The following is an 18,081-nucleotide window of genomic DNA, read 5'->3' on the forward strand; positions in this document are numbered from 1 at the left end:
AACCTGCTCAATTTGTGAGATCCGATGAGATCGGACGCTTTCGCAGTGATTAGGCTTCACTTTGCTCCGTGCTGTTTGCCTTTGCGCGTGTTTGCACACTCGCACGATGTCAATCAGGCCCTATCGAAGTCGGAACAATAGACAGAGCCGTGCTAATTAGCGTCGTGTGTGTGTGGGGGCGCTGACTTGTGAGGCACGCCTGAGGAGGACATTTCTCCGACGTCACAGAGTGCAACGACGCTCGGCGCTCGGCTCGTGTTCCGTGCGTCGCTCACATCGCGACAGATCGAGAGACGCGAAGCGCACAGATATATCGAGATTTACGCAAACCAAAGCTAATTGATCGACATCGGTAGGCTGACCTTTCTGTGACCCTTCTTCGGAGCAGAGGGGGTGCGCCGGTGGGGTTGCGTGCAGAAAGATTGACTGTATTTAGTTTCAGATCGCACTTTTTACTGTGGGGCCCCGAAACTGAGAAATTTTGAGTTGAGAAGCCGAGCATCTCTATTTCATTACGACGAGGGCTCAACGTACATCGTCAGTTGCATCATAGTGCGGCGCACGTGCACACACGTATGCGGCGCGCACACTCGCACGGAGCGAACAGCGCGAATCTGTAACGACTTAACGCGCAATCTGGACTCGTAAAACGCAGCAAAATGAGCACCGGCAATGCAGTATAGGCACATTTGTATCGCCCGGAGATCCGACAGCGCCATAAAGATAGGCGATAATCCACGAGATCGCGCCTTTGGAGCTGCGAGTAAAGGTCAAACCGAGCGCGTCTCCCCCTCTATACGCGCGCCGTTATATATTTATTTGCCTCCTTAAGGCGAGACGCGCCACTCCGCTCGGTGCACACGCTTTCCTCCCCTCCACACTCTCGAAGCAAGCATATCCACGCCGGTGCTCCCTAGCTTCCTCGTCACTCGGGAGAGAGGGGGGTTGTGTGTCAATGATGTCCCTCGCCCGGGTCCTGCCGCTCCTGGTGGGGCTGGCGACCGCGAGTCGCGCCGCACTGGATATCGGGCTCCTTCCCGGCGACTATTCCCAGGATGAGACGGGCGCAGAGCAATTCCTCGCCGATTACAACGACACGGCCGAGGGGGTGCTGTACGAGAGCGTGCTGGCCAGCTGGAACTACAATACCAACATCACAGAAGAGAATCAAAACCTGCAGGTGAGGGTGGGCGCAAGGGCGTATCCGATAGGTGGGGGGGGGGGTCCCGGCCGTTGTAACGGTGCGGAGTGTGTGTGGTGGTGCGCGAATGTGTGAGGATTTATGAAGTGCTGGCCATCCCACAAACTCTCCCTGTGCACCGTTCTGGCCTTGATAGGTACTCGCTAACGGCATTTACCGCCAACATTCTATCTGGCTACAATGGGGAGCTTTGCTATGTTTTTGTAAGTTTAAGTGTGTGCATGTGCAGGTGTGTGTGTGTCCAAGCATGGGTATGTGCCTGTACCTCTCGAGTGTGTAGGGGGTACACCTGGTGCGGTGCGTAAAAAAACATCGCCACTTGAGAGACAAAGGCAGCCGGGTGTGGTGCTGGCCACCCACCCCAGTGTGCCGTTCCAGCCTTCAGAGGTGCTCACTAACAGCACTTGCCCAAACAGTCTGTTAAAGGCTATACGGGGGATCTTTCTCTTTGTAGGGGGTTTGCTGATACACGTGCGATCGCTTTCTTTCAAGAGCGCTTCGGAAACTTTTCAACTGCTCTGGTGCATGTTAAGAATGCCGCACTAACATTTCAAAACGACAGCACAGTGCGTTGTTTTTTTATTTCACGAAGCGCGCCTGTGCACACCGAGAAGCCGTTGCCCACATTAAGAGACGCCACGCATTCTGCTTCTTTGCGTGCACTGCTCGACTTTTAGGATCCTCCCCCCTCCATCGTCGCTCTTCCCACCTTCTTATCACCTTTGTTGAATTCAAAAAAATTGTCAACTCTTGTTTGTTACAATTTTAATCAATGCCGTTTGTTCCTGGCCGCTTGGCGTGTTGTCCCCTGGGTTCAGAAACTGTGGGCAGTGACGTGGCCCCTTCCGGCAGGTAGCGCGTTTGCCGCTCGTCACGTTTCCAGTGGCCGCCCTGGTTATTAACTGCATATTAAACCGTAAACATACGCGCCGCCTGCTTCACGGTCGACGTTAAAGATCGTGTGACGACATTCGTAAAAAGTGCCGGGATACCTTGGTCCGAATTTTCCGAAATTGAACGAAAATACTCGCAAATTACTCCATTGGAATTTGCGTAGCAATCGTCGCCCACGACTGGGCATATTTGGCAGAAAGGGGCATTTGGACGCCGAAAGAGCGTCGGGAAAGCTTCCACACCCGCAACCTCCACCAACGTGTGCAGCAGTCCCTTTTTGGCAATAACACGACTGGACTGCGCCCCGTGCAGTGACCCTGATGCGCAAGCAGGAGGCTTCGTGTTGAGAAACTGAGAGGCACTGTGGCACTTGTTATTCAAGATTCCTGAGAAATTTGGACAAGATCACGTTGCTTGTGGTTTATTTACAATAACTTAACTGTCCTTGCTGGGGGAAAAAACTAGATTTAAATATATCTCAGTGTCCAACATATTTCGGTATATACACGACCTCCCTCCCCCCCCCCGGATATTTTTTCCAACAGGGGCATACAGTACATATATTCATTTCCCATATGATGTCTATTACCTGCACACGTTCATAACAAATTCGTCTTTCTTTAAACACAGGCTTATATCCATGCATTTTCAACTAAAATCTTAATTGTGAAAAAGTTGCTCGTTTTTATTTCAGTGTAGTTTTACTTTCTCATTCCAACTGTTTGGTCCTTACGAATGTAGCACCTAACCCGAACACATTACCTGACCCTAATCAGTTACTGGGGGAGATGTTAACTACCTCGCCTGGCATGCAGGTCGTGGGTTCGATCCTGACCCTGACGCCTGTATATTTAGAGTTTGCATGTTCTCCCTATGGACGTGTGCATTTTTTCCGAGTCCTATAGTTTTCCCCACCACATTCAGAAACATGCGTTAAGAGTATGTGGCTGCTATATATTTCCACATGATAAGACATTTTATCAGGCCATCATTTGTGACCAGGTCGCTTCTGAAAACAAGTTATATAGCTCGGTGGGCCTTTCCTGTTACTATAAAGTTTAGTTTAAGTGAGAACACATTCTTGATTGGAACCAATATTCGTTTACATGGGTATTACATCGTTAGTTAAAGTGAAAACGTGTTTATTTGAATGATTATAATAAATTATCAATTAATACAATCTTGGAATGGCTTAAGAACTTTTAATTCCCAGTTTCATCTGGGGTAGAATCAGAACTTATTGTTTTAATGACCAATGGTGGAGGCAGTTGGGCCATATTTCGATATTTGGGAACAACATTCGCCAGAGTTGCCTGGATGGTGCCCAGCTCCTCCAGCTGTTGTACCCAGGTTCCAGGGGGGACAGCTGTGATGGCTCTACCAGTCCGGACAGGGCTTGACCCTGTCCCCCGTACGCTCAGCGTGAGGTCGGCATGGATGGGTGAGTTGAGCGGTAGATTCGACCAGATAGCAGGCTTTAAGCACGAAAGGTTTTTTCAGGGCAGTTGTTTTGAGCGTGCATTCATTTTGCTTTACGAGCAAAACCCCACCGCAAAAAAAACGAGGCACCGTTTCCCAGTCCCTTTGGAGTAAGCGTTCACAGGGTCCCCCACTGTTACGGGCCCTCTCAGGGCGAGTCTCCGCTATCCAATTACGCCGTGACTGCAAAAGGGGCGGCGCACTGTGTAAACAATATGAGAAATACGATATGATGATTCTGCGCGTTCCTGACATGGCAGCCGCCTTACAATGGCATATTTCGCCAAGCTGCGCTTCACATGGAATATATTAGGCAGGGTGTAGGCTGTAGACGTTGTGTTTATGTGAGCAGAGTAGGCAGGTTTACAGAAAGTAAATAGGCCAGTAAATGTGCCAATCTCAGCGTGATGCATGCAATGTGAAGTTCCCTGTAACTTCCCTAAATTCTGCACTTTATTATACAAAAATAAGAGAATATTAACTTTTTTTTAAAATTAATTATGGAACGAAGGACTTCTGCTGCGTGTGCCATGCGTGTCGTTTTAGGTGGCGGCAAGTTTGAAGGAGCAGGAGTTCACGGAAGCTTGGGGGCAAAAGGCCAAGGATCTCTTCGGTAACATCTCGCATGGGTTCAATGAAACGAATAAACGTTTACTTGAACAAATCAGGATTCTGGGCAGTGCCAACCTCGACGTCACAGAAAGAGAAGAGGTAATGTTCCCACAGGCATGGAGGAGATGCGTTACAGAGTCCAGTGTTGTACATAGAGTGGACTCAAGAAACCCTTAGGAAAATTGACTCGTAAGGTGGAACTATAAACATTAGACATCTGGATGTCTTCATTGTGTCATGTTCATGCACAAACAAGAACATACGTTACATTTACGAAGAATGCAATCTTTGCTGTGATTTGAATATTGGGGCAATTAAATTTTTTTTATGTTGCAGCAATTAACATTGATTTATGTATTTATAACAATAATATTGTTTACCCCTTTTTAAAATGTAAGACCTCAGAAACTATAAGGCTGTAAAAAAATGCATAAAGCATTCGCCAAAGTTCAGCTGCAATTATCAATGATCGAAAACTTTCAATTTCAACGACAGCCTTTTCCGACGACGTTATTTTCTAGGTGAGCTCATATCGAATAATTAATATTGCGTGTAGATTGCTGGACTTCACATTGAGCGCGAGTCGGTCGTTAAAACCACGGTTCGCCCTTGTGTATGAGTAGCACGGAGGCGCATCTTGTTGACGACTCGTGGCGGCGGTGGTGGTAAGATTACAAGGCTTATTGCGGCACATCGTGCCTACGTGTGCGCGTTATCGTTGCGCGTTGTGGCTCACAGTACAATCGACTGCTATCCGATATGGACGCGATCTACAGCACGGCCAAAGTGTGCAAACCCGGGCAGACAAGCGGGTCAGACTGTGCACCCTTGGATCCAAGTAAGAGCGGCATTTCCCAACATCACTGGTGCTGTTAACAGAAAAGCAAAGGTTACATTACCACGCACACACATAAATTATCTTACCTTTCTGCTATGCTTTCAACAATAAGATAACTGACAAGGTCATTGAACGCCTGGCTTAGTCAGATCCCACGCCTTACCACTCGGTACTGACGCCACGGCCTGCGGCGGCAACCGCAAGAGCACGTCGTTCCAGTTGCCGTGAGTGGCATAGGGCGCTCAATCCCGCCCTACATTATGCAGTTGTGTCCATTCCTTGCAACATCTTTGGAGACGTCGTGTGACACTGCTCTGAAGTGAAGTTGGCCGTCGATGTCAGCTGTGCGATACAAAGATCCACCGTATAGCCTTAACAACACAGCGAGACGCACCTATGAAGGATGGCACAACACACGAGGGGGTGGGTGGCCAGCACCACGCCCGGCCGCCTTTGTTTCCCTAGTGGAGATGTTTAAACATCGCACCAGGTCCTCATTTGAGGCTGAGTCGACCTAGGGGAGGCCCAGGACCGGTTCAGATAATCGTCACTGGTGTTGGCCGTGAGCAGAAATCGAACCCGGGTCGCCGGGTTCGTAGCGCAGCGTAGCGCTAACCGCTACACTACCGCTCCCCACTATACTCACACACACACAATGTTGTCAACGACACATGGCAGTATGGGGTTGGAAGTCAGAAAATGATGGTTACAATAATTATTACTGAGTGCCAAATTCAATGTTTGGGAAGACTTACTCTTGCATAATGAGCTGATAAAAGTGCCAACTAGATGACTCATTATTCCAAAAAGGGAGCTGCAGGGAGAATCAAGTCTCATATTCGGAAAATGGTGAAAAATATAATGTAATACGACTATGTTATGGGCGCCTGGGGTGAGAAAGTAAATGTTACTTAGATGTGCACATTGAAGTGACGTACAGAATCACTGGAGGACTGGAATGATGCAAACGTAGCAAAGTCATCTCTATTCATCTCTCAAAATGAAACTCACATTAAATGTATTTAATTTGCTCAAAATAAATACTGTACTGGCCAAATCGCTCAGAATGCGCCAAAACTCGTCAGGTCCCCGAAGCTAAGCTGAGTTGAGCCTGGACGTGCTTGGATGGGTGACCACAGTGTCCAGCAGACGCGAACGCTCCTTTGTGGGCAGCAGAAGGCTTTATCCTATGCAGTATACAATGCTTTAACATACGGCTGTAATTAATGTTGATCACTGGGCACCTTCACCGTGTGTGTTAATTACCTACAGCCGCCGGCACATCAAGGCCCTGTTCTAGGCAGTCTCACCATCGTCAACGTTGCCATTGCAAAGGCAACTGGAATTTTTATTCCGTTTTCCTTGGTTGATTGACATCAAGAGTCATCGTTTTCTCAACCGCGCTGTAGTTTCGACAGTGGGTGTTCGTGATATAACAACGCTCGCCCTGCAAGGGTTGTCCACCAGTTAGCAGCAGGAAGAGCGCCCCTCTGTCGCTCTACCGGGCGGGGCATGCAACTGGTACAGGTTACAGGTCACTAAGGCCACAATGCGCGTTAGTAACGCATTTGTTTCGCGTTGTGTCACCGCGATGTCACCGATGGCGCCGACATTCCCCACACACTTTTCTCCTGCGCTGTATCCATGCCGCAGCCTGTAACCCTGAGTCGGGAACTGCTGCACTCGTGCACACCCCCGAGCGAAATCGAATAGGACGTTTACGAATAAAACAAAAAAGTCCTACGAAGCTAAGACAATTTCCTCGTCACTCAAATGAACGGTGCCACCCAGCCGCCCTCGACCCCATGACCCACCGCCGCTGTTGCATTGTGCCGCGGCCGGTCGGTGTGCAGCCATCACGGACATCCTGGCGACGTCGCGGAGCTACAAGAAGCTGCTCTACTACTGGGAGGGCTGGCACAATGTGGTGGGCCGGCCACTCCACAGCAAGTACGCTCGCTTCGTCAAGCTCAGCAACGCCGCCTCGCAGCTCGACGGTACGGCGCGCGACCTGCACATGCCCCCCCCCCCCATCTGTGGTGGCTCCAGCCTTTCCCCGCCACTAAACAAAAAAAATGAAAACTATTTAATTTATTTGATCAGGTAAGGCCGACTGAGCTGTGTAGTTCTTTTTCAGAGGCGACCTGGCCACAAATGACAGCCCAACAAAGTGTGGCTCATCGTGTGGGATTTTAGAGCAGCCAAATACTCTAAACGCGTGACGTTGATTCTAAGTGTGGAGGGGAAACCCGGAGGATCGGCAGAAAAATCCATCCGACAAAGGGGAGAATATGCAAACTACAAATATACACGCGTCAGGATCAAACCCACGACCTCCTGCATACCAGGCGAGAGAGTTAACATCTCGCCACCGCGGGACAATTGGGGGAGAGGGGTGGGGGGATCTTTGACTCATTGGGGGGGCAGGAATATTGTTTCGGAGCGTCACTCATAACTTCATATATTATAGCACTAGCTTTACTACCCGGCTTCGCCTGGGATTTGGATTCACCACGCCCGGCCGCCTTTGTCCCCCCAGTGGCGATGTTCACACACAACACCAGTTACTCAATTGAGGCCGAATTGACCTAGGGGAGGCCCAGGACCGGTTCAAATAATCGTCACCGGTGGTGGCCGTCGAGCGGGAATCGAACTCGGGTCGCTGGGTTCGTAGTGCAGCGCGCTAACCACTAGACTACCGCTCCCCCCACACACGTGCGCGCGTCCATAGGTACACATACACGCGCTTGCTGCAGACACACAACTTTCAGGGTCCGTACGGCAGTAAACGACTGAAATAATAAAGCAGCAATGCTGCGCGAAGAACGCCTGAGACCGGCAACACGTTTGTATGGCACTTCACTCGCGGAGGGTTGGGGGGGGTGACATGAGCAGGCACACTGCATGACGCTTCCACATACGGGTCACATGACAGAGGTAACATCATAGCTCACTTGCCGTGCAAAATATATGCATTATTGCGCCCACCCCCTTCCCCCCACAAAATAAAAATACAAAAGTTTTTGTGTTAATTGTTGCATGGTGTACAGTCTGGAAAGTACCCACATGGCAAATTTCAAGTTTGTTGCATGTCGGGAAGTACGCTAAACATTTTGAACAGACACATATTCACTAGTTTCCCTTTTAAATATATAGATGGGCAAAGTAAGCGACCTAATTATATCACCCTCAATAAAGTAGGCATCGATAGACCGATTACAGTTAGTTTCAGAGTGTTCTTAGAATCACGAGCAGTTTTTATTTTATGAGCATCTACGTTTGAGCTAATATTTGAGCACACCTTTACATATGTTCTATGAATGCGGGGCGCCTTGAGCCACGTGGGAGACCTACGCTTTTTCCTTTGGGGCCTCTGCCAAGCACCACCACTGGGCTAGAGGCAGAAGCTTCTGCACGCGATGGCGTTTGGGAAGCAGCCACAGACGCCGCCACCTGGATTCCCTCTCGTGCCAAGAGTCTCTCCTCCTCCCCTTTACAACAGGCAAACCCGCAGCTCTGGTGCCATATTGTTGCCAAGAACTGGCTAATTAAGATGAGGTGGCTTTTGCTTTGGAAGGGCACACACTACGCGACTACTGGCTTCAGCCAGTGTGAGATGAAACTGAGCCCCGACTGTTATCATTTCATGGCGATATTTGTCTGACTCTGTTTCACGCGTAGTCTAGCACCCATTCGCTTTGTTACATCAACTGGGACACGTGGCAGTACAGCACAGCAATGGATGTTGTACAAAACCACCTGCAACACATAAGCAGGACCGAAACTAACAGAAAGAAATTACTCTTAAAACAATGTCGTTGTTCGTATTCATTCATTACAAGAGGTCACAACCGTCAAAATGAGTTTATTTGAAAGACGAAATCGAGAAGGTAATTCACAGGACACGAGGCTGTAACTTGCTCAGGTTAACAGTTTTCACAAGAACTTGCAGGCGTTATTGAGGGCTAAATGACGCTCTCGCTGAGGCTTTTAGGCATCCATAAAGGTTAACAATGCGTGCAGAGGATTTATGATCATCACTTAGTCTGTTGCCTCCTCCTTTGGGTCGTTGGCCCCCTTACATTGGCATGTAAACATCGTGTGAAGCATTCGTCGCTTTGCCGAGGTTCCATGTTTAACTGGGGGTATAACGAGTTCCCTGAGAGCTCTACGATCTCTTGTAGCGCCCGTACAAAGTTGCTCATGGCTCTTAAGCATGGGCCAACTTCTCCGGCCCAGTCACTCTCTCAGCCTTTCGCCGCTGTTCGTGAGCACGGCGGAAATCACGGGGATGCGTCTCGGGGAAAAAAATGAACCCAGTAATTAGAACCAGCATCATCAGGCGACAACCAGTGTTGTGGAGAGAAATCCTCCTCCCAGATATGGTCTCAAATAGAGGGGATAAATGTGATGTCGGGGTGTTAAGGTATGCATATAAATTACAATGGATATCCGTTCATGGATATCCATTGTAAAAATGACAATGGATATCCATCACGGGCTGGCGGCATCGACCTCCTCCTCCTCCTCCTCCTCCACCACCACTACTCCCACCCCGGGCAGACTTTGCGGACACGGGGGAATACTGGCGCTCATGGTACGAGTCGGCCACCTTCCGCGATGACCTGGAGCGCATCTACGAGGAGCTGAAGCCGCTCTACCTCAACCTGCACGCGTACGTGCGGCGCAAGCTGCACCAGCACTACGGGGAGAAGTTCGTCAACCTCAAGGGGCCCATCCCCGCTCACCTGCTCGGTGAGCTCGCGCCCTGGCACTCTCGCACACAAGCACAAAGGTCTCCCATCTAGCCCTGCATAGGCTGCTGTTGGGAAGAGGTGCTGGCGGACCACCCGGCCACCTTAATCTCCCCAGTGTTGATGTTTACGAACTGCAGCAGGTAACTAATTTAAGGTGGGGGGAGACACAAGTTCAGTTGGGATGTCACTCGCCACTGATATTAGCCTTAGCCAGGAATTGGAGTGAGGTCACTGGGTTCATAGCGCATGTTCTAGCCTGATGCTGCCCAGCCACTGGCCACACTCACACACGTGCGCACAGATCTACTCAAAGGCCGTGCACACTCACACTCACCACACACATTTACACACTTACTCTCAAATCCGCGTACACACGAACACACTCGCACTCACACATACACACATTCATACACATACATACACATAAGCTCGAATACTCTAACTCAGATACGCACTTGTGCACACAAAATAAAAATCCCCCTATAGCCTTACCAGACTGTTGGGGCAAGTGCTGTTAGCGAGCACCTGTGAAGGATGGCACGGTACTCTAAGGGGTGGATGGCCAGCACCACGCCTTTGTATCCCCAGTGGCAATGTTTACACAACGCACCAGGTGCTCATTTGATGCTGAGTCGACCTAGGGGAGGCCCAGGAACGGTTCAGATAATCGTCACTGGCGTTGGCCGTGAGCAGGAATCGAACCTGGGTCGCCAGCTTCGTGGCGCAGCGCGCTAACCGCTACACTACCGCTGCCCATGCACACACACATACTAGTATACACACACAGATGTACTTTCACTCACATACCCACTCACACTCACAGACATACACTCACACTATCATGCACTTCCCTACTTGCACCCTCGCACACACAACACGAGACACGTGTCCACCATTTCGCCTTGCAGGCTTTGGGAGCAATCGCTGTTCGAAAGTGCCTATTCCACACACGTACACACAGTCCGACTCTCCCAATTATCACGTTACATTTACTTTTAACCGCAACATAAAATATATTAAATTATCCATGGCTCCATCTCAAAATGTTCTCTCTAACATGATGCGTACAAGTTAACAAACAATTCCAATGACGACTCTGCATTAAAGTAAATGCAAGTACCTTGGAAACGTGCTTGCACTAATAAGTCGTTACGTACGGTGCGGAAGAAGTTCAACATAATTAATAAATTAAATATGTGAATGTGGAGCTTGTATTCTTCTGCACTGTGTCCTTACTTCCTACCTCCTAAGGCAACATGTGGTCCCAGCAGTGGAATAACATCTTTGACATGGTGGTCCCCTACCCCGGCAAGACCAGCGTGGACGTTACAGACACCATGGAGAAACAGGTACGGCGTGCATCTTCGCCACAACCAACGTTCGCGTGCTCAGCGACAGAGCGAGTGCCTCGCAATTGGGAAAGGCTGGCAAGTTCAAATCCTAGTCGGGGGTGGAAAACGGGCCCCATCATCCCTCTGGGGTCGATACAACGAGTACTGCTTTGTGGAAAGTCAACAGTGGTTGTCTTGTGAAGAGACTAGCCCAGTCATAGGAATGAAGAATTTCCACCACTGGCTCAGTGCTCACTGCCTCAGTGCTCATTTGAGCAGGAAATACATTTATTTTTTACAAATGTCTTGTGTACTCAAGCCTCACTTTGCGTGCGTCATTGCTGCTCAGGGATGGAACGCCACTCACATGTTCCGCACCTCCGAGAATTTCTTCAAAGACCTGGGCCTCTTGGAGATGCCCCCAGAGTTCTGGAGTGGTTCCATGCTGGAGATGCCCACGGACGGGCGCGAGGTCGTGTGTCACGCCTCCGCCTGGGACTTCTACAACCGCAAGGACTTCCGGTGAGCACGACACGGGCTCTCGCCGGCAGGGCATCCACCAGCTTCCCCCCAAGCTCCTGCCGTCACACAACAAGGGTGGGAGGTGGGGTGCCACGTGTCCCTTGTAGTTACCAGAATCATCCTCTAGTTATGGTCGCCGTCCAGGGAAATCTGTCGGTCTCCTCGGGACATTACAAGTCCCAGTCTTTGTCAATTGCCTAAATTAGCGTGCAGGTTTTTGCAGCTAATGTTACGAATCGTAATTGATTTTGGGCTTTTGTATCTCATTTCTAAATTTGATGGTGGGATTCCTTCTCCAACTCGCCACTGGAGAGCGAGCTGAAAAAACAATGATTGGCACAGGGACTTCCAGTGAGCACACGCCATGGCCGCTGCTGTTCTAGTCTGCAAGAAGATACACACTGCACACACCCATGCAGGCTACATTAACACGCCACGTCTAAGTGTCAGTGCGGATATATGCTTGATGTGAACTTGCAGCCCTAAATCATTACATTTTTTAAAAGTTATTTTTTCAGAATAAAAATCTTTATTGAACCTGTAGAAATCCGATGAGCTATGACGCTCTTTTTCACAGATGTCCGGTAGTCACAATGTCCAGTAGATCTCACATCAATGTCGCTTTAGAATTAATTGCTCATGATTTGTGACAGTGTTTTGCATCAATGCATTTTCTAAAAAAATAATTATATTCACACTAGAGGCGATGATGATAATGGCAATTACAAACTTACAATTGTTACTTCACAATAACATGAGAAACTTACAAAATACTGTATATATGCTCACGTATACACAAACCTGTGAGCCCCTTATCAGTGCCTACCTTTTTATAGACCAATTCAGACTTATTGTTCCCCCCGTGGCCTTATAAAGCTCAACGTTCATCCTACAAAGTCCCATCACAAGAGAGAAACATAAAGAAATAGAAAACAACATAAAAGTGTGCCCGTATTGAAACGGCTGTACGCCATATGGGACCTGAAAGCTCAATCTCCCTGTACAAAAATACGGGGTGCACCGTATGGGTTGACAGCTATGTATACATTTGTTGAGAGTCCATTTCAGCAGATAAACTCCTGGTCCAGCCTGATATCTCATTTTCCCAATTGCCAGCGCCTTGCCCCTCACTGCCCCCTTCTGCCACCACCTCGAACTGACTGCTGCGCGCGTGTCTCTCGCTCGACACAAGCGCGACGCACCGATCCCCCACGGAGACAAGGGTGGTCGCAGAGCTCACGAAACATTTATCGTGGCGTCGTTTGTAAACGCTCGCCTTCTACCTGGCACATCCTAGAGTGGTGCATCACAGAGGTTCATGCAGACTACTGATCGCGTCAATTTGAGGACCAGTTGAAATGGTTTATTCCCACCTCTACAGGATCAAGCAGTGCACCATACCAACGATGGAGCAGCTCTTCACGGTGCACCACGAGATGGGCCACATCGAGTACTATCTGCAGTACAAGGACCAGCACGTGTCCTTCCGCGGCGGCGCCAACCCCGGCTTCCATGAGGCCATCGGCGACGTGCTGTCCCTCTCCGTGTCCACGCCCAAACACCTGAAGACCATCAACCTACTGGACGCCACCTATGTCGAGGACCCAGGTACGTATGCACGCACGCACAGTACCACAGAGACACTTCCAATGCACGCAATGCTTATAATAAACCAGGCCTCCCTTGATTAACACACTCTTCATTTCATTGGCCTCTTACCCAGTTATAGGTAGGGCTTAATTGCAGCATGGTCTGTGCCGGTCTGTGACGCGTAAGCATATTTTAGAAGCCAGCACAGCGCGTCCAGTAGACCTCTCGCTTTGGCTGCGGCTGCAGGTCACAGCCTGCTCCAGTCTGCAGCAACCCCAAACAATATTCATCAAGTCATTAAGCCCTGATTCCAATAAAAAGCCACCAAACTGCTACTACCATCACAACCAGAACCCCCCCTATTGCTGGCACCTACACAAGCCGCACAGCACCACCACTCAGAAGCGATCGGATCACCCAAATGCAGCCGTTGGATAATGATCGAGATTTCTTGGTGCCTCGAAAGTGGCGGGGGTGGGGTTGGTCAGGCCTCGTGTATCCTGTCTCCAGGGGAGACCTGTGATGTGCTTATGCCATTGAAAAGTTTAGTATTCCGAATGTTTTTTTAAGAACAAAAGGAAAACTTAGTGAAACCGATGCCTTTATTAAAATGTAAATTGAGCTCTGTGAGAGAGAAGGCAGCTGGAGACATCAATCACACACCTACGTGTTTTTCAGCAATGGCGCCAGGGCAGTGTTTTGAGAGATATCTGGAGCGTCCGTGAATGGCAAACATCGTCATGTCTCACAACGCCAACGAGCAACTGTACAATCTGCCCAAGCCCGCCTTAATTTCTCGGGAACAAATTTCAATCAATTATGCGCAGTCATTGATTTCCGAAGCAAGCTGACGTATGCACCAATATCGCGTGACGTTGTGAAACTTTGAAAATGGAATACTAAATTAAAGTAAGGTTTTTGGAACAACATTATAAAAACCGCATAATTGGTCACAGTCCTTTCCACTCCACCCCAAATACGTATGAAGCTCCCATGCTGCCGTTCCTGCCATGTTATGGTACCTGTGGTATAAGTGGGGGGAGGGATGCAGGACTACATCGGTGGTTCAGATACCTCCGCTGTTAGCCATGGCCGGGAATGGAACGCATAGTTGTTAGCTGAGCACTCCCCTCACACTGCCCAAAATGCAACGTACATCTCCCCATACGTGATCCTACTTTGACATCGAACGTTGCCTTGGAGTGGCTTCATTCCAGTGTCACACAAAGATACAGAGATTCCCTGTATAGCTTTAAAATACTGTTGGGTCAAGTGCTGTTAGCGAGCACCTATGGAGTCTGAAACCAGGTACTAACTTAAGGCTGAGTTGACCTAGTGAAGGCCGAGGACCGGTTCAGATAATCATCATTGTGTTTGGTGGTCGTGAGCCGGAATTGAACTCGGGTCGCCGGGTTCGTAGCGCAGCGTGATAACCGCTCCCCAGTGTCACACAGATGCACACACTTTGCTACCCGTGTTCATAGCTTCATCCAAATCAAGATGCCATCGTGGCCAAATCCGTTGATGCCAGCACCACGCCTCGCCAACATTGCCTACCCTCCTCCAGATCCTGCAACAGCTGCCGCACAGTAGTCACGTGACCTCAAAAGAGCTTGCCCCTGATATTCTGCCACCATCTATCCTCTGGGGTGTGGTCATAATCATAGTTAGAATGAGGGTGAACATTTCTTCCCGTTGATAATATATATTCAAATCTGCTATCCAATCGATACGGTGCCTGTTCGTGTTTGGTGAGCGAGTGCGTGACAGTAAAACCACGGTGCCCTCGCCCTTTGACCGACCGACCACAGAGAGTGATATCAACTACCTGATGAAGATGGCACTGGAAAAGATCGCCTTCCTGCCCTTTGGCTACCTCATCGACCTGTGGCGGTGGGACGTCTTTAGCGGGAAGACCCCTCCCGAGCGCTACAACCAGGACTGGTGGTATCTCAGGTGAGATTCACTCCGGTTTTTCCCTCCGCATTTAGTTAGAAACGTGCGTTAAGAATATTTGGCTACTGCTATAAATTCCCACGTGATAAGCCACTTCTTTGAGATGTCATCTGTGGCCAGGTCGCTTCTGAAAAAGAACTAAATAGTTCAGTGGGTCGTACCTGGTAAAATAACAAAAATTGTTTAAAATAGTATAGATTTCACTCACCTCCCCCCACCCCACAAGGTCTCGTGTATCAGGTGAGATGTGAACCCCGCAGTTTTTTGGTTACGGTCACCAGCAGAACTCAAATAATATTTGCATGGCACTTAAGAGGAGGATCTTCTTCTTGGAAAAGCGTAGCCTGCACTCTGAGTGTCAGTCCACACTCTCAGACCCACGTGGGCTGCACGCTGGAGCCTCTGAGTGTCAGTCCACACTCCCAGACCCACGTGCGCTCACAAGGTGAGCGTTTGATTCCGAGGCTTAAGGGTCCGTGGTAACGACACTGCAATCACTTATCTCCATTTCAAAAGAGACATCTTACAACAACTGGCTCTCATGTGGTTATAAATAAACATGATCGTGCATAAATAATGTATAGGTCAGCACATTAAACATTAATTAAAGTTGATTTAAATATATATATCTTACAACAACGCTTTCTCGGTTGCCTGAGGTTTTTTTGCATTTCTCAAACATGTACTTGAAAAGCGCGGGTCAAAGGGCAGTGCTGCGATGGTGTTTATTGGCGCGTTGCTCTCACAGGACCAAGTACCAGGGGATCTGTCCCGGCGTCCCCAGGAAGAGCACGGACTTTGATGCCGGTGCCAAGTTTCACATCCCCGGAAACACGCCCTACATCAGGTGCAGCAGCTCCTCCACACCGCTGTGGGCAGACAGGCCTAACGCGCACTGACACGCTCATCATCGTTGTTGTTAATAGCCATGTGCGATCCACTGCTGGATGGAAACATCCCGAAACTCCTGCCATCTCTCATGATCAAGTGATTTCCTGCTCAAATTGGCATCGAGGCGTTGGTGCTCATCTCACGTTTATAGTCCTGGGCCGCTGGTGGGAATTGCACATTCCGATGACAAGGTTGTGTCAATGCAATTGACAGCTGCTGTTGATTTGCAACAAACCAGCACTCAAGTTTACAGCCTCAGAAGCTGAATACGCTCACGACTATGATTTAAATTTATGGGTTAATTGGCCAGGCTACGATCCCCGACTTGTAATCGGTACGCGTCTCAAGTTACAACCGCCTTTACCGTTTGTGTGTGTGTGGGGAGGGGTGGTATAGTGGCGGTTAGCGCGCCGCGCACGAACCCGGCGACCCGAGTTCGATTCCCACTCACGGCCAACACCAGTGACGGTTATCTCAACCGGTCCTGGGCCTCCCCTAGGTTGACTCAGCCTCAAATGAGTATCGAGTGCGGTGTGTAGTAAACATCGCCACTGGGGTGACAAAGGCGGCCGGGCGTGGTGCTGGCCACCCACCCACTTGTGTGCCGTGCCGGCCTTCATAGGCGCTCCTCGCTAACAGCACCTGACCCAACAGTCTGTTATAGGCTATACGGGGGATCTTTGTGTTTTTTTTTGCGGCTGAAGGTACTTTGTGAGCTTCATCATCCAGTTCCAGTTTCAAAAGGCGCTGTGCACGGCTGCTGAGGACAAGGGGCCCCTGTATAAGTGCGACATCGACAAGAATCTGGACGCGGGCAATCTCCTTCGGTGAGGGGCCAGCACGGGCAATCAGGGAACGCAACCGCAGCCTCTCTCTGGAGGTCGACCCCGCGTGGTGACCTTGACGATGACCTTGCTCAAAGCCTGGCGGCATAAACCATCATCACACAGACTCCCCGCAGCAGCAGCGGCTTTTGGCTGGCCATCGAACAAAGACCGTGGTCACCGCATCGGGCACTTTCAGATGCGCTTCTGAGTGCCGTCCGGAAAGTTCTTCCTTGCAATATTAGAACGCAACTGGAGCTATGCACCTAAAAATCTAGATTAAAAACTAATTTCGTTAGAACTGCTTTTTGTGCTTAGTTTGTCCTTCCTACACATGATTGGCTCCATACGGTGCGAAATTAATAAGTTTAACGTACGTACATATGTACATACGTACAACTCGAGGGAGGCATAACACAGTCAATGTTAAGCAAACCATAAACGAATGGTAAACGCTAAACACAATGGGTAACTATACGGTTGTGTAGGAGGAGTACCCATACTTTACCTCACCACCCACAATATGCTGATCGACCACTGCTGGGAGGACAGAGACTGCCCATTAAATAAACTGTACCTGTATATGCAGCAAATACCTCTTTAAAATATTTATTCTAACATCTATGCTTGATGCTGGAACTGCAAACTTAAAAAAAAATCGACATCGGTTGATGAATCGATGCGTCGTTCCACCCCGAGCGATCAACTCTCGCGTGTGCACGCATGTGCACACGCATGTGCTCCGCAGGAAGGCCATGCAGATGGGCTCCAGCCGCCCGTGGACCGAGGTGATGAAGGAAATAACGGGCACGGAGAAAATGAGCGCCCAACCGCTCATCGAGTACTTCCAGCTCATCATCGACTGGCTCGAGAAGGAAAACGTCAACGAGACGCTGGGCTGGCCCGAATTTTCGTGGGTGCCGCCGGTGCCGGATGACTACCCCGGGAAACTGGGTGCGCCCCGAGCGTGGCAACACACGGCGACACGCGGAGACACTTAGCGACACGCGGTGACACATGCTGCCGCACGTAGGCCGCCGACAATCACGTGTTTTATTCTCACACTCGATTTCGATTCCCTGCCACGGCCAACGTTGACGAGCGATACCAGAAGCAGCCCTGCCCGCTCCCGACTCCTACTTCACCGAGCCACGCTTACCGGTGTGGTGGAAAACGGTCGTAAAAA

At 49.6% G+C, this 18,081-nt stretch overlaps 2 protein-coding genes across 2 annotated transcripts in view; one reads left to right on the plus strand and one right to left on the minus strand.

Moving 5' to 3' along the window:
* Positions 1–18,081, minus strand: part of LOC144934409 (protein TANC2-like) — a 115,967-nt gene that overhangs the window by 84,444 nt on the left and 13,442 nt on the right. The window lies entirely within an intron of this gene.
* Positions 186–18,081, plus strand: part of LOC144934410 (angiotensin-converting enzyme-like) — a 35,959-nt gene continuing 18,063 nt past the window's right edge. The window contains exons 1-12 of the mRNA XM_078860141.1: positions 186–1,180; positions 4,121–4,285; positions 4,925–5,024; positions 6,878–7,021; positions 9,588–9,779; positions 11,033–11,130; positions 11,462–11,634; positions 13,016–13,242; positions 15,036–15,180; positions 15,929–16,027; positions 16,776–16,898; positions 17,644–17,849. Coding sequence (XP_078716267.1) covers positions 956–1,180; positions 4,121–4,285; positions 4,925–5,024; positions 6,878–7,021; positions 9,588–9,779; positions 11,033–11,130; positions 11,462–11,634; positions 13,016–13,242; positions 15,036–15,180; positions 15,929–16,027; positions 16,776–16,898; positions 17,644–17,849 — 1,897 coding nt within the window. The 5' untranslated portion in view covers positions 186–955. The remainder of the gene's footprint in view (positions 1,181–4,120; positions 4,286–4,924; positions 5,025–6,877; positions 7,022–9,587; positions 9,780–11,032; positions 11,131–11,461; positions 11,635–13,015; positions 13,243–15,035; positions 15,181–15,928; positions 16,028–16,775; positions 16,899–17,643; positions 17,850–18,081) is intronic.

The sequence above is a fragment of the Lampetra fluviatilis genome, chromosome 10 (assembly GCF_964198595.1).
Source record: "Lampetra fluviatilis chromosome 10, kcLamFluv1.1, whole genome shotgun sequence".
Lineage (NCBI taxonomy): Eukaryota > Metazoa > Chordata > Hyperoartia > Petromyzontiformes > Petromyzontidae > Lampetra > Lampetra fluviatilis.